Here is a 17,599-nt window from a genome sequence, read left to right as displayed (position 1 = left end):
CTTAGCAAATAAAAATTTTGAAGATTTTTCGTTTTATACCGGAAGTGACCCTTTAATGACCTTTGACCCCAAATCTGTGAGGACCCCATAGACACGGGATAATAACAATTCATGTGTGCAAGTGGTGTCACCGTCCTATGTAATCTGTGAGAGAAGAAGCATTTTGAGTTGAAATCACGTTTTTGACCCCTATGACCCTGCGTGACCTTTGACCCCACGAGTTTCATATGACATGTAGGGCATGGTCAATGATGGTTATGACCAAGTTAGGTCAAAATCGGTGTAAGCATGTAAGTGCTAGAGCAAATGAAGTGGTCGGCAGAAAGAAGAAGAAAGAAGAAAGAAAGAAGAAAGAACCTGTAAGAAAAAAGACACAGCCGTGACTAACGTCACGGCTGTGTAAGAAGGAAAGAAGAAAGATCGGATAGCAAAACAGTACCTAGCTCGGGGGGTTGAAAACCCCCCAGCTAGGTAAAAAACCATGCCATAGCCTATGCCCTCTGACACTATAGTAAAGACCGGCTATTCAACAAGGGAAGTGCCAATGATTGTCGAACACTAAATAGCTGTTTAGTAGTACAAGCTATAGTAGTAATATCTGTGATACCGGCTGTGATACCACGGTAAATACCGATACCGTGCCAATATAAGTTAATATAGCAGCGTTATTTTTTCTTACCGGCAACCATTATTAAATGCTACATGAAACACAGCTTTGACTTGAGTAACCAAATAGCGAACATTCATTTGACACGTCCATATTGATCAATGCCGGTGCATGTGCATGAGCTTATAATATTTCCTACCGGCTTTTTGTCTACATAGCATATTTTAATATTAAAATATCCAACGTCACTCGGTAAAACGCCGCGCCGCTTTGAACACAAGATGTCGTCACCTATTTAATATTCATAAAGACTATGACCTGTGGACCTGCCAGAGACGGAAGAGGACTTGAGTGATTTTTCCAGTGCTCTAGGGCGCACACCACTACATAATCGCCTCCTCCCCCCTTCTAACACAATTAAGATTTGGGAGGTTTAAGGACTCGTGCCGATTTGTCACCTTAAGACATTGTTTCAAAGCTTTTCAAATCTAAGAAATCTTATTTTTCTCACAATTTTTGACAATTTCTCAACATATATGTTCGGATCGCTCAACGTTTAAAAGCAGGACTTTCACTTGATTTTGTCTGTAGCCTAAGTTTTTGGAAGGTCATTTCGAGGCCATTAACACATTTTCAGACTCTGCTGTTTGTATGCTGGACATCATTCAAGGCATATAGTTGATTATGGCAATAAAGGTTATACGCCATGTTGGTACCTTGTGACAGTTGCCTTTTATTCCTCTTGGTATACGGTTCGAAACCCGGCATGAAGCATTGTTTTATTTTATTATTTTCACTCAAGATGGCGCTGTCTTATGCAAATGTGACACGCCACTGAATAAAATTAACATCGCCTCCCCTTAAGGGATGGGGTATGAGCGTTTGGACAGTATTTTTTGTGGGACATAATGAGCATATCAGACATATCGAATTGCATTCTGAATGTCCTTCTGATATCAAATAATTTTGATTTTTTTTTTTTTTTTTTGTAATAGGCATTTTATGCATGGCAAATGATTAAAAATTGATAAACTTTATAAATCTGATGATATGTATTTAAAGTGCATGTAGCTGGGATGAAAAGCCGACGGTCAATTGAAAATGTTGACCTTTCGTATTGAAGATACGGATTTTTCCCCCAAAAAAACACCAAAAGAAATGAGGTCTTTTGGGGAAAAAATGCATATCTTCAGTATGAAATTGGGTCAAAATTTTCAATTGATCATCGACTTGGCTTCCCAGCTACATGTACACTTTAAGTACATATCATTAGATTTATAAAGTTTACTTCGAGGACTGTTATATATCAAAAAATTTTAAAATATTAAATTTGAATAATTTGTCATAAAATTTGTATTATATCGCGAATTTTAAAATTTGTTATTATTTGATATCAGAAGGACATTCTTCGTATTCAGAATGCAATTCGATATCTGTCGAAACGCTCATACCAGATCCCTTAATTGAAGATAGAGGTAGATATTTTCTAGAAACACGATCTCATCATACAAATTATAATTCAGTCTTCTGTCTCTCTTGCTGCCGCGTTTATATTATGCTCTTATATCATCAGATCATCAGCTATACGGTTCAGTCGGATTGTCGCATGAACACCAACCAACTGCTAACACATACACTAATCATGCTAAATGGTATTTGATACGCAAGGACCTGGGAATAAAAATTGTAGCTTTAACGAGCATATTTTAAACTTTGTTCTTTTTTGGAATCAATTTAGGTAAGTGAGATGGCTGATATTTTGTTTTCAAATTTTACACCACTTTATGACTGTTTCAATTCACTGTGGTTTCATGTATTGGTAGTGCAGTGATGCATACATTGTGTCCCAAAAAACTCGCAACATCTTTTCGCAGAGATGCGTATTTCATTTAGAATCACATACTTTATTGCAAATATTTTGCAAAGCTTGGATTGGAATCTTGTTATTCTATCTCCATAATTATAATTATTCTTTTCAAATTCGCGGATTTTTTGGTTATTTGTTATCAATCAGAGACGTGTCGGGAACGACTTCAAGTTCAACCGATTTTCAGTCAATCAATCGTTCACAGTTGCGTTCTTTTTTGATATCTTATTTAACTTGGGTGAATATGCCATATACACTGTTTTCCCATGATGTCCATGGACCATGGTGGTGTGTGCAAACAGCCAAGCATGGCATTACCCTGAACGGAACTGGCTGCGAGGGTTTTGTTATTAACTGCATATGCCCCACAATTCGACTGCAGTAATGGAGAGAGCGGATACTGAATATGAATTTTGCCCCTACCGGAAATCGAACCAGGGGTATACTTCTGCCCCAGAGTCAAAGACATTACCAACTGGACCGAGCCGCTCACAGAGAATCAATACAGGGTGTCCCAAAAGTCTCTTTACCATTTGAACCATCATTTCTCTCACAGGTGTACGTGTAACACCAAATTACATTCTGAATACGAGGAATGTCCTTCTGATATCAAATAATTCTGATTTTGTTTTAAAGGTCTTTTGGAGGAAACATGCTGGAAGGCTTTTCTTCCCAGCTACATACACTTGAGGACTGTTCAATATCAAAAATGTAACAAAAATATCAATTTTTAATAATTTTGTATTATATCGCGAATTTCAAAAATTGTAAATTATTTGATATCAGAAGGACATTCCTCGTATTCAAAATGAAATTTGGTCTGTCTGACGTGCTCTCAGGTCCCACAAAAATACTGTGCAAACGTTATTTATATCCGATCCCTTAATTGGTGATCTTGCAAAGATTTTTCTTCTGTCGCTTCATTTTAAAGTGGAAAATATTATACATTTGTAGTGCTCTCGTATATGCAAATTTTCTGATGGAAAAAAACCAGCGTAAATATAAAATAAACACAAATTATTTTATTTCAGCGAAATCCAACAAACTCATATATTTCTGACATGTCTGAGCAGAGGTCTACATTCATCAGTTTATCCTGTCATGCCTGTTGTGACACACACACACACACGCACTATAAACGATACATATTATTTTATCATTTTTATCATAAGAATTTTTGTAAAATCATATGGCATCATCAATTTCAATTAAGTTATATTATATAAATTTTCACTTTAGTTCCAGGTTCCTCAAGTCAAGGTAACTATTGTTTTGTTTCCGCGTTAGCCTGAACCCGTAAATGCATTATCGACGCTGTTTCTTTTTTCTTCATGTACCTTAATTTCATTTTCCAGTGCACTGCACTTTCAGTGACGTTAATTTTGCATATCAAATGAAAAGGAAAACAATAAACAATAACAATAATACGTCGAAATAATGAGTTGAATGCTATGACCAACACGAATACAAGATATAAAATGAAATGAAAAGTAATATTTTATGACAGTGCAAGGAAACAACTACTAAACATTATAATCAAAGACTGTGCGAAAACAATTCACTGCTTGCTTGAGAGCTCTTGGACGAAAATGTGTGCTCAGGTGTATCGAGGTGGAAACTGTGCGCATGATGGTTTATAAGAGAATCGTTTTGTATAGAAACCTTTCCATATAACGCTTTTTTGGACAAAACAGGTCCAATTTTTGGGAAGACCGTCCCTCTTGGAAAAAAAAAGTCCACTTTTTCAAAATCAGCACCCCCCAAAGGAAATCCTGCGTACGGGCCTGGTGACGATCGTAGTAAAATATACTTTCATGGTAATGTATATACATGTATTACGTTTCAGGCGTGGTAATTAGTTATATTTTCGCTCGCTAGGAATAGAAAATATGCCAACAGCAAGCTCATGATGAGAAGATTGATTATATATTTTGACCGGGTTACCTCATTCCAGAGAATAATTTTGAATGAGCATTTTGATATTATTACTTCCGTTGACAGAAAACTAACTTCTTTTCATTGATCACAATGTTAACTGAAAAGACATTTTCGCTTGACAAAACCAAATGAATTTTTACTCACTACAATATTTCGCCCTTCACATCGGAGGACTTCATCAGGTATGACTGATGGTCATCTGATCCACTTTCCCTGGAGATGGGTTTCCGGTGATGTTTAGACTCATTTCCAGTCTTTTTTAAAGCGACTGGAAATGAGTCTAAACATCACCGAAAACCCATCTCCCGGGAAATCAGATGCCCATATCAGTCAATTCATACCTGATGAAGTCCTCCGATGTAAAGGACGAAATACTGTAGTGAGTACAAATTCACTTGGTTTTGTCAAGCTAAAATGTCTTTTCGTTTATTTAATTAACAAACCTGATGAACTTATTCAACGAAGAAAAAAATATTATTCTTAATATTCTATTTTTAGAGAATAAAGGTATTTTGTTTTTAGCCGCTGTCGTGCATCTATCGTTTCAAATAACACGGGCTACATCATTATTTTAAGTAGAGGCGAAGCTAAAAACATTACCTTCATTCTCATTCTTAAATACTTTAATCCAAATAAAAATATTTATCATAAAGTATACCGAATTTTAATCAAATTAAAATGTACACTTTACAAGTAATTACCTAAGGCTTAACACAATTGGACCAATAAGATTAAACTATATCGTATTTTTGGGCGGCATTTCCACCAGTATGAAAATGCCCCAAACTTCAAAAATGTCGTGTCAATAACTTTAAGGTGGTACTACACCCCTTGATAAATTTGTGACTACTTTTGCATCTTTCTTAAAAAATAATAATACACTGGTAACAAAAGTTATGTATACCATAGGGGCAAGGAATCCAATTACTACACTGAAATTTCAGTGATTCAAGACAAGCGGTAGGTTATTTATGATAAGAAAAGAGGTGCCGCTAGAATGTACATCATTTCTTAAAATATATAATGAACCACTTGTCTTGAAGTCAAGGGCGTAAATCGGGTGGGGGACAGGGGGACACGTCCCCCTCACTTTTTAAAGTGGGGGACACAATATCAAATGTCCCCCCCACTTTTTGGTCCCTACCCCTAAAAAAAAAAAGGAAAAGAGAGAAGAGAAAGGGAGAAAAATAGAAGAGAAAAGGGAGAAAAAAAGAAGAGAAAGATTAAATTGCATGTAATTGAGCCTACAAAAACCGCACAGTCGGTTATATATAGGCCTGTGGTTATTTTAGGCGTTGCGTGAAGGTGGGTCCACGGCCCATAAGCGTGTGAAAATTCCTGCGGGCCCACCTATATGCAGGGCCTGTCACATTTTATCATCAAAAAAATGATTTCAACATCAATCCATGCATGCTTTAGTAATTGTGAATATCAAATCTCAAGTAAAATTTTGACAAAATGACTTCAATTGGACCTTCATTTTGTAAAATTTTCCAACGTCTAAAGGGGAACATCCCCTCAGACATCCCCTACGCCTTGTGTGTCTAGGCCTGTAAACAAGTGGTCGCTTTCACTTCTACACCCGCAGGCACGGATTCAGGGGGGGGGGGCAGGTCTTATAGGCCTAACATATCAGTGGACCTGTGTAACATTTAACATTTTGCTAATTGAGTTCGGACCCTTTTTCTGTTTAAGCAATGATTTAAATAGTGTAAATATGATGCACCAAATGACTTCAACTTCTCAGGGTGGAACATCCCCCCTCAAACACCCCTGCGTAGTGGGTAAACAAGTAGCCATTTTCGGTTCTGCTTTCCACATTTGCCAATTTATGTAATTTAATAGGCCTACAATAATAGGGAAAACTTTTCCACAAAACGCTTCATGGACCGTCATTTCACACATTTTTGGCTTTTTTAAACTAAAATTTTACACACTAATAGTGCCAAAATGGGCCACCAAATCGCTTCAATTAGGTATTCATTTTGCAAAAGTTTTTACTTCTGAGGGGCACATCCCCTCAGTCACCCCTGTGTAGTGGCTAAACAAGTAGCCATTTTCACTTCTGCTTTCCACATTTGCCAATTTATATCATTTATAGGCCTAGGGACAACTTTTCCACAAAAGGCTTTGTGGACTGTCATTTCACAAATTTTTTGGCTTTTTTAAAGTAAAATTTTACACACTATAGTGCCAAAATGGGCCACCAAATCGCTTCAATTAGGTATTCATTTTGCAAAAGTTTCTTACTTCTGAGGGGGGCACATCCCCCTCAGACACCCTGCGTCGCGCAAGCTAACGTGATGGCCGCTTTGCGCCCATTTTTTACTGTATTTATTGATTTCCCCCACTGTCATTGTGCCCCCCCCCCCACTTTCAAAAATGGATTTACGCCCCTGCTTGAAGTAATTGGATTCCTATAATATGCATGACTTTTGTTACCAATGTGTAGTTATTTTTTGAGAAAAATGCAAAATTAGTAACACAATTTATCAGGGGGTGTAGCACCACCTTAATACACACGCTTAAAAACTAGATCATAAAACACATCCATGCGTAAAAATTTTCATATTTGTGATTCGATCAAGCAAAATCAGTCGGAACTCGGAAATAATAAATTTTCAGTTTCTTATAGGTAAGTAAAAAGCATTTACAAAGCTGTTTTTTGCAGAAACCCCTATTAAAATTGAACAACCAGTTTCAAAGGTATCAGCAATTAAAGAGTTTCCAAAACAGCAGAAAACAAAAGGATATATTTCCTATGTTTGGCTATATCTCAAAATTAATTTTTCCGAGTTCCGACTGATTTTGCTTGATCGCATCACATTTTCCCGCGAGCAGATCGGGGAGCAGATGAACCAAACTTATTAATTTTCTTATCTATGTCTGTCATCGTTGATATCTACTCGTTACCAAGGTAACAACACTTGTACATACAATTCAATGCTCCTATCTTAAACGGAGTGTAAATTGAAAATACATAAAAACCAAGATGGTTGCAAAGATTTGTAATTTCGTAAATTTACAGAAAAACACCGGAATTTAAAAACAAAATGCTAACTTTTAGTAGAGAATTAAATTGAACATAAAATATAAAGGCCTATATACATGTATCGTTCAGAAACGTTTTGCGCTCTTTTGACACTTGAAATGTTTTGGGAAATACTTGAAAATAATAATAAATACATGAAAAATGAGGTGCCTTAACCAGCTACCTTCGACATGTTCGACTATAATTATTTATAAATACGTAGCACAGGCTCTGTGCTGTACTCTGATACCTATGATGGTCCAAGATTTTCCACCAATATTAGAGGGGCGAACGGTGCTAGTTCTAATATACGCATTAAGCGGAGGCGAAAATAGTAACTTTTTGCACAAGATTTGTAATTTAAAGAGAATTGGCCATTGCTCATTCTAGTGACGCTAGTATATGGACAATATAAGTGTGCTTTTTCATTTAATGATATAAAATTTGACTTTTAAAACCTACAATTTGGTCAAAAAAATGTGCTTGGATAGGTAGTTTTCAACAGAATTTCCACATTCGCCTTGCTATAACATTGAATTGTGTTATCTGTTGACCTAGTGACAAAAAGTGTTTTAGGGGTAAGTGTTAGCTTGCGGTTGATATTTAAAAAAATCTGATTGGATGAAGGGAACACTAAGAGGTTTCGACAAAAAACAATCAAAGAGGCCCATTTTTCAGCTATAGGCTCCACAGCTCTAACATTGCTATGCACTCAACCGTGTAATATAATCAAAGACTGTGCGAAAACAATTCACTGCTTGCTTGAGAGCTCTTGGACGAAAATGTGTGCTCAGGTGTATCGAGGTGGAAACTGTGCGCATGATGGTTTATAAGAGAATCGTTTTTGTATAGAAACCTTTCCATATAACATTAATTTTTTGCTGCACAGGCTCGCGTTGTTTACAGTTTTTGCATTCAAAAATGTACAGGAAGACCACCCGCTTACGGGCCCCATAGAACCCCAGGCCCGTGGGTAACACACACCCTTAACCGCCCTTGTCGGCGGCATTGGCTGTTATGGCAGCGCGGAGGTGATCACGTGCGTATTTATAAATATAGGTGAAGCATACTGAACATGGTTAACGTTGATTTCACGTGTGATCCAATAATAATGCATGTTTGTGATTTACAGGGTGCATACCTTAAAACATGGCTGCAGCAATCGCCAGACCAGACGCATTAAAAAGCCCCACTCGAAATGTACCGACGTTAACTACCAAAAGTTCTACAGATTTATTACCATTGGAAATGAGACTGGGCACTAGCAAAGATGCGGTAAGTACTAGTAGACAATTGTAAGGATCCTAAACATCAATCATTTAAAGGGCATATTGCTAGGACAACATCATAAGAATGAGATTTAAAAAAAACCACTATGGACCACAATAACCTCATCCCAATGGCATACTCCAATAACCTCTATTAAATAATCACAATGCAAAATTTGACCTCAAGTTGCAGAGTTTAAGTTTTTGTACCCACATTTTCAAAGGTCATTCAATGAATGTACAAATGTATTGGGGTTAAAGAACTGTGCCCCTGATAGATGTTGTAGATCCTAGTAAAAGGGTTGTTGTATTGATATACCAATACATCTGACTGTCATGTTGCAAGCACTAGCCTATATCATACTGATGGACATAGGAACGGCGTCCATGAGACTCAGCGAGTCTATATCATACTATTGCGGAGAACAAATCAATTTATGCCTTTGTGTATTTTGCCTCATATTGGCCTCATATAATGACTAAAATATCACTCATTTTGGAGATCAAAGATAAATTTATAAAAATATTACCTGCATTACGACAATTTGCAAAACTGGTAGCGATTGATGTTATATACTTTCTGTCCTCGTTTAGCTGCCATTCGCCACTTGCACGGTTCCGCCATTATGCACTATGTGCGGGGAGAGCCTCGAACTGGCAGCATACATGAATGGGAATTGAACCAGTCATAACATTCTGTGTAAGGTTACGTAATTCTTCCTTTCATGGATGCTGCCAGTTCGAGGCTCTCCCCGCATATAGTGCATAATGGCGGAACCGTGCAAGTGGCGAATAGGGCCTACGCATTATACGAAATATAGTATGATGCATGTGATTGATTGGATTTTACGCATCAAAGAATACCAAAGAACTATGTAACCCAGGACAAAAGATTTCGTTACGTTTCATGTAGAGGGCAAAGTTCAAAGCGAAACTGGTGATCTGTACCCATGTGATATTTTGTTTAATGCGATGCGTGCTAGCCATAGGCTTCAACATAAAAAGTCCCAAGTTTTTCATGTTTTTAGATATTTTCTCAAAAATGTACTCATTTTGATGCATTTTTCATACTGATTCCAAATATGGTCATGGAAATTCCAAAATTGTTGAATTAACAAAAAATCGAAACACCCGCGCGGAGAGAGTTTAAAAGCTTCTTTACACGTTTTTTTGTGAAACATGAATTATGAAATAGACACTACACTAGCACTCGGCCGTGTTCATAACGATATAATAAATTATAATAAATCTGGTAATTCCAATATTTTCCCATCTCAATGCAAGGACTATATTATTGATAGTCAATATTATATTCATTCAATAGCCCTCCCTCATCCGCACAATACAATGATATTACGTATAGATAGTCGTTCAAGGTCAAGGCTACCCTTAAGGGTATACGAGGTATTGTTGGTCGAAGCATCCAAAAAAAATCGGATTTTCATTATTTGAATCAATATATTATTGAAAAATAACACTTTGGTGTTTTGCAAAATTTCATTCTACAAATCATATACTTTGAAAACGTGCGTAATCTATTGTTGTTAATGAGTTATGTACGTTTTCACCTTATTTGAAGATTCATGTTGTTAAGGGGGTACTACACCCCTGTGGTAAATCTGTGACTATTTTTTTTTTTTTTTCAAAAAATAATAACACACTGGTAACAAAAGTTATGTATATTATTGGGGCAAGGAATCCAATTACTTCACTGAAATTTCAGTGATTCAAGACAAGCAGTTCAATATATATGATAGGAAATGAGGTACATTCTAGCGGTACCTCTTTTCTTATCATAAATAACGAACCGCTTGTCTTGGGTCACTGAAATTCCAGTGTAGTAATTGAATTCCTTGCCCCTATAATATACACAACTTTTGTTACCACTGTGTTATTAGTTTTTGAGAAAATGCAAAAATAGACAAAAATTTATCGAGGGGTGTAGTACCCCCTTAAAGGTCATAAAACTGTAATTTGTAGTCATATCAAGAGGATCTAATGTTGAATGTGGAAGAATCAGGTGTTTCATTAGACAACAAAGCTGATGGGTTCCAATCATTTTGATCTAAGATGAAAATACCAACAGGGATCGGAAGCACGACCCAATTCACCCGTGTGCAATGAGCCAGGTCTGTTACGGCTTTATGTGCATGCTCAGATCGAAACAAACTTGACAGGATGGGCAAAGTTGTGCTTCAAACTATAGGCCTAATCAGTGTACTTCGGTTATATATATATAAATGGGCTTTTTATACATAGTGCACTTACGTCCACGGCGAATTCACCGTGACCTTTCCAGCCATAAACCCGCTTATTGAAGATTAAACCGATATATGCAGTACTAAACCATTATACATGTATAGTAATCTATTGTCCAATGCAAATGTATTACCACCTGATAATATTGATCCAATGAGCGACCAAATTGTCCGCTACGGACGACTAATCCAATCGATAATGACTCTATTGATATACGAGCGTATCTCCACTGACCAAGTTTGGGATATTTTTCACTGGTTTGCAGCTGTTTGCTGTCATTTACTCATCAAGGCGGACCACCGTTATTATAAGGACTATGCCAATTATTTAAAGATTGACATGTAGAGAATAAGCCATAATTGATTGACAGAAAGTACTAAATTTTCTAATAAAGAACTTTGGGAATAGGACTCGCTAAATATTTTAACCGGCGAGGTAGGTACCAGGGAATAATCACACGGCTTGGTAGATGCGTCTTGGTTCACTCGTCTCGGCTAGTCCCTCAAGATTGGTATTCGGTTCATCGTCTCTTCATCATAGATTTGGCCTGAGTAGGGACGCTAAAATAAAGTTCTTCATAGAACCAGAGGTTCAACCAGGGACTTATTTAGGCTTTTAGAATCAGCCAAGCACGAGTATTATCACACAAACATGAAGACAACCAAAACCACAATTTACTGTTAATTAAGTTATATTTATTACTTACTACATCTTCTTCATTCGGTATGAAACTTTATATTAAAACTAACAAGAGAACTAGGAGTAGAACAAACTCCATTATCCAGTAATAATTAGCGAGAATTGTACTCGCTCTAAACTAAGAAGTTGTGTTCAAATCTTGACGCACACGGAGAGTTTATGGAGATATGTTAACCATCTGAGTGAATGCCACAGACTACAATTAAACATCCGTTTGCATCGTCCACAAAACCTCTCTTTACAAAAGACCATTGTGACGTTTAACGATAGTCTAATCGAAATGATACGAGAGAGTGATCTCACTCGAGGTGAATGACACCATAATTTTGAATAAATAAATTAATTAAAATAGAAGGCACGGGCTATAAAATAATATATCGCCACAACAATTTGTACCTATGACGGTTTTATGACACCAATCTTCAAAATACGATCAAAAAATGGCTGCCCGGTGAAGTAAAATGTGCATTGGAATAACACGGCGAGTTTGGATAGATGGTAGGATTTCTTTTAATAAAATGTATGTTCCCCGTTATTAAAGCTTGTACCGGGTTGAAGATTCAGATATTTGGAAAAGAATAAGTAATTGAAACATAGAGAAAGTACTACATGTAAAATACTGGAGTTATTTCCTGTTAACCAGGTTTAAGTACTGCAAAGGTCGAATCATGTTTGCTGTGCAGCATAACTGCACTATGTCCCATAATATACTATCTATAGCCTACTTAACACGTAGAATAACTTAACCTCAAAATCTAAATACAAAGTTGAAATTTATGGCATTTTATTTTAATTCAGCCTGAAATGTAACGCGCGTTTGGATACTTAAGCTATGCATTAGGCATTCACCCACCTGTTTCTTTTCATCCATTTCTCCATGAAACACATTTTAAGTATTGCTCATTTATAAGCTGTAACACGGGCTTTTGTTGATAAATCATTCATCTTGCCGGATTCTTGCGTGTCTTCAAGCTTGTAATCCACATTTACAAGCTTGCAACTCAATTAAAGCAATCGTATACACGTGTACATCTAGTACTGGCAATACCTACCTTTTATTACCTCGGGGCAAGGATCGTGAATTGATTGTCAATGTTGGTTCATTCAACTGCCCTTAAAATCGATTTTTTGTGATATTTATATATACACCACTACCTTGTTCAAACGATCGCTACTTCCGCCACCCGCAGCATACGAATATACAAATGCTATAGCAATGTAGGTTTTCCTAATCCTGGGGCTTCAACAATAACACGCTCTTCTCAAGAAACAAGATGTATCTTTGATAATACACTGAACATGAACAAAGCAATAAGTTCACAATTAATTCTACCTTACGAGTAGCGATCTATACCTTACGAGTAGTGATCGTATTTCTTAATGCTTTTGCAAATGAGATCCATTTTTTTCTCGTTGTCTAAGGGTAGTATTTTGTCATGTCTTGCAGATGGTGGATGGATGTTAAATATGTCAACAGAATCCTGTCAAAATTAACTGGAGGGTTGTGCGATTAGCATCAATGTACCACTATTTATATTGAACAAGTATACGTACTAAATCCTGAATTATATTTCAAACTTAAACATTTTATTTATAATTACTTTTTATATTGTGATAAGGAGAAATTCTCTTATGATGTATGCATGGTGTTTAAATCTAAAAGAGAAATTTTCCATATGATTTTTGCCAAAAGTTCCTATTTACTAAAATACATGTATTACGAGTGTCTCTCGCTGTAGTTCATTGCAAGTCAAATATAACGTAATAAAGATAATTTTTCACCAGGTTCGCCGTCGTAAATAATAAAGGAGTCAAGTTGAAAAGGCGATCCCACCCGGGAATCGAACCCATGACCTAATGTTTACGAGACCTGTGCATTGACCACTTCGCCACGGGAGCTTCATGATGAGGTATATTTAGTCGTCAATATGCAGGGAAGAATCACGGTTCATTTTTACACGCTTTTGAATATGGATTTAGGGTTAGGATCTAGGATTAGGGTTAGGGTTTAGGGATATGGTTTAGGGTTTAAATAACAAGAAACCGGGCCAGAAACAAGCTAGAATCTCCTGAGTGTAACATACGGCATCTTACACAAGAACCGCTTTTCTTCCCTGCAAAATGGTATTTAGTTAGAATGATTGAGCAGGTTTGAACTCGAACCTATAAACGGTCAATTAATCTTACCTCATCCCCACAAATAACCCATAGTGCATGTAGCTAGGGTCTAAATGCTATCCTCCTTGTAGAGCAAACATAACATGGAAAATCATAATCAAGTATCGCTTGTTTATCGGGCATTCATATATATTCTGATATACTAATGTACGCATACATGCAGATGTCATGAATTTTTCATCTATATCACTCACATTTTGTTCAATTTTGTATTTTTGAATAATTAACACGTTTAAAGTGAATTCAATGATACTATCTAAGTTGGGTATGAATTAATATCTTATTCCGTCAACTTTGATATCGAGCATATGTATTACATGTACAATGATATGTTGCACAATTATTTTGACATGAAATGTCCCACCCAGTATACCCAGAAAAACAATACTTTAAACAACTCGGGTTATTTAAGTGCCAGGTATAAATTACATTATTGTTTAAACCTGGCATTAAACAACAATCCGAGTGAAAATTAACAGTTGGTTGAAATATTTTTGCATCGTACTCTGTCCTGGTTGTAGTATGAAGATATTTTGATCCATCAACGTATGCTTATGCATTACGGCGCGGTCCCGGCTAGTGAAAGTAACATTTAATCTATTCTTTATGCAAATCACACATTATGGCTTTAACGTATGGTGGACTTAATGTCTGAATTATGACATTATGTCTAAATTGTTCTGTTGACCTGACAAACACAACGAATATGGCTGATTCCATTTAGGTGTAAGTTGGGACATGTGTAAACACTATGCCAACAAGTCAGGGTTGACAAAATTAAAAAATTTCATATTAAAAAACTTAGGAATTAGATTTGTATTCAAATATAAAGGTCACTCATAACCATCCAGCTAATTTTGACAGGTTCTTTGTTGACATATTTGACGTCCATCCACCATCTCCAAGCCATGACAAAATACTACCCTTAGACAACGAGAAAAAGGAATCTCATTTGCAAAAGCATTAAGAAATACGATCGCTACTCGTAAGGTAGATCGCTACTCGTAAGGTAGATCGCTACTCGTAAGGTAGATCGCTACTCGTAAGGTAGATCGCTACTCGTAAGGTAGAATTAATTATTAACTTATTACTTTGTTCAATGGGCTATTCCATTTAAAATACACACTAACCCTGCGGAAGATTTTGGAAATATCTTCCACAGGGGGAGTATGAATTTCAAATGGAATCAACTCATTAGCAGCTCCATTTGAAACTCATCCTCCCTCAGTGGAAGATTCAGGTTGAATCTTTCTCAGATGGTGTATGGAATTCAAATAGATCTGCCTAATGTGCTTATTCCATTGGAAATTCATACTCCCTCTGTGGAAGATAAGTCCAAAATCTTCCACAGGGGTAGTGTGGGTTTTAAATGGAATAGCCCATTTTCAGTATATTATCAAAAATACATCAAGATACGTCTTGTTTGAGAAAAGCGTGTTATTGTTGAAGCCCCAGGATCAGGAAAATCTACATTGCTATAGAATTTGTATAATTCGTATGCTGCGGGTTGCGGAAGCAGCGATCTTTTGAATAAGACAATGGTGTATATATAAATATCACAAGAAATCGATTTGAACGGAATGAACCAACATTGACAATCAATTCACGATCCTTGCCCCGAGGAGATCAAAGGTAGTTATTGCAAGTACCAGATGTACACGTGTATACGATTGCTTTAATTGAGTTGCAAGCTTGTAAATGTGGATTACAAGCTTGAAGACACGCAAGATGAATGATTTATCAACAAAATCCCGTGTTACAGCTTATAAATGAGCAATACTTAAAATGTGTTTCATGGAGAAATGGATGAAAAGAAACATGTGGGTGAATGCCTAATGCATAACTTAAGTATCCAAACGCGCGTTACATTTCAAGCTGAATGAATACAAAAACTTTGTTTTTGGATTTTAGGGTTAAGTTATTCTACGTGCCAAGTAATAGTGTATTACGGGATTAGTTGACTGATTTGTCTTTATGGGTTAAACCCTTCATGTATGCTTTCCATTAAAGTTTTATTTTCTTATTCTTTACTCAAAATGCTGAAATAATATTAGTAGTAAATGTCAGGGAAGGTGTCTGTCCATTTTATTTAAGCCGAAATAACAAGGTAAAGTGAAATAAATCATACTGGCAAATTTAGCCGTTTAACTTCGAGTAAAAAACAGGTTACATCCATGACACCCATCATTATCAAAAATATGTCACTTTAAAGAAACTCTTCACCAGTGGCTTACCGACCGAAGGCATGAGGGGGACTTACCCTAAAGATAACATGAAAAATTCGACCAAACATGCGACATACAGAGTAGTTTCAGACGCATCATTCCAGTTCCGTTAGTCAAGCAAAGACGAGCTTGATTAACATTATTTTTATTATTAAGGGTCAGTCTAAACGCAGGACAACCGATTGTTATTGTTCTGCAAGGCTCACTCAGTCATTTAATAAGGCAATACAAACGATCGAATTTGGTATTCAAATGAACAAAATTTTGAGTTACACCTTTTCAGTGTAAAATTTTTTTTTTCTCGGACAAATGAAAAGCAATAATTTTCATTTTTTCAGTAAATGTCAGGAAAAACTGTAATGCTTGATACTGTATTTTTTTTCAAATCTTAGTGTTAAACTTAGTCGTGAAATTCAGTCATTTAGTGTAAGATTTTCGATTTTGATAGGCTTCAACTCTGCCCGCGAGCCTTTTTTTTGGATCAACCTTTTAGCTTTTCAAAGTAATATAGTTCGCTAAAGAAGGATTTTTCCCAACTTTCTAACCTACATCACCGTGAGCGATATATCATAGTTTTGTCAGAATTTCCGTTTTGATTCCATAATTTTTGACTACCAGCTGAACAATTTTCAAATCCACGCGTGAAATACTAGCATTGTGGATCGATATCTCTGGGTGCCCGGCCTGGATACAGTGTTGCCAGAACTTCAATATAGCAAAGAAATTACCTAGTGTTTCAATTGTCATGAAGGTGACTGGGTATAGTGCCTTTTGTTTGTGATTGCTGGCCACCGAAAGTCATAATGAAGCAGCCAAAACAATACAAGGTTAAACCATGGTAGGTATTATATATTTATACCTACCATGGTTAAACATTGAAGTTTATAACAACCTATTATAATGACCTAAAGGAAAAATCATTTATGGCAACAATGAGCCTTGCATTGTAAGTCATGGTTCAAATGTGTTGAGTACCCACCCCACCCCATAGGCCTACATAATATTACATACCGGTACCTTATAATATTTATATAGCACGGCTATAGCTATACATTTAGAAAGTAGGTCCTATAGCGCTAAATTATGACAAATAGGCCTACACAAACCCGAACGCAAGTCTGAAGGGTGTAATGAAAATGCCAACCCGCGATGGGGGGGGGGGGGGATTTTGCTAGGTTTGGATTTTCCCATGGACCTCATCCTAGGTAAATAAACAAACAAACAAATAAACAAACAGACAAAATGGTTTTCATAATCATGGAATCCATAGCCCCTATAAATTGAAATTGCAGGCTATCACGGGAGCAAATTTCCAAAATTCACCTCATTTACCAGAATTGGGGATTTGGGCTACCAAATCGCTGGTCAGGCAATCCTGGTTTTCAATGGAAAAGGGACCTGGTTGACAACAATTGAAATATCGACTATTTCTGCTGGTTGCTCTCGAAATAGAGTACTGAGTTTGACATTTCGGAGCATGAAGGAAAAAGGGTAAAATAAAAACGGAAATTCTGACAAAACTATAAT

The 17,599-nt window shown here is 36.5% G+C and overlaps 2 protein-coding genes across 3 annotated transcripts in view; one reads left to right on the top strand and one right to left on the bottom strand.

Annotated features, from left to right (window-relative positions):
• The window catches only part of LOC140155574 (uncharacterized), a 70,775-nt gene extending 61,294 nt beyond the window's left edge, over positions 1 to 9,481 (bottom strand). The window contains exon 1 of one of the 2 annotated variants that reach the window (XM_072178477.1): positions 9,242 to 9,481. The gene's annotated coding sequence lies outside the window, so the exon portion shown is untranslated. Of the gene's footprint in view, positions 1 to 679; positions 766 to 9,241 lie in introns of those variants that run through there. The other variant, XM_072178478.1, reaches the window with a different exon arrangement.
• Positions 2,192 to 17,599, top strand: part of LOC140155576 (nuclear receptor-interacting protein 3-like) — a 67,440-nt gene continuing 52,032 nt past the window's right edge. The window contains exons 1-2 of the mRNA XM_072178479.1: positions 2,192 to 2,345; positions 8,576 to 8,718. Coding sequence (XP_072034580.1) covers positions 8,593 to 8,718 — 126 coding nt within the window. The 5' untranslated portion in view covers positions 2,192 to 2,345; positions 8,576 to 8,592. The remainder of the gene's footprint in view (positions 2,346 to 8,575; positions 8,719 to 17,599) is intronic.

Source organism: Amphiura filiformis, chromosome 6, assembly GCF_039555335.1.
Source record: "Amphiura filiformis chromosome 6, Afil_fr2py, whole genome shotgun sequence".
In the NCBI taxonomy this organism is placed as follows: domain Eukaryota; kingdom Metazoa; phylum Echinodermata; class Ophiuroidea; order Amphilepidida; family Amphiuridae; genus Amphiura; species Amphiura filiformis.
Note: the sequence above shows the minus strand (reverse complement) of the source record. Positions and strands in the feature narration are given on the sequence as shown.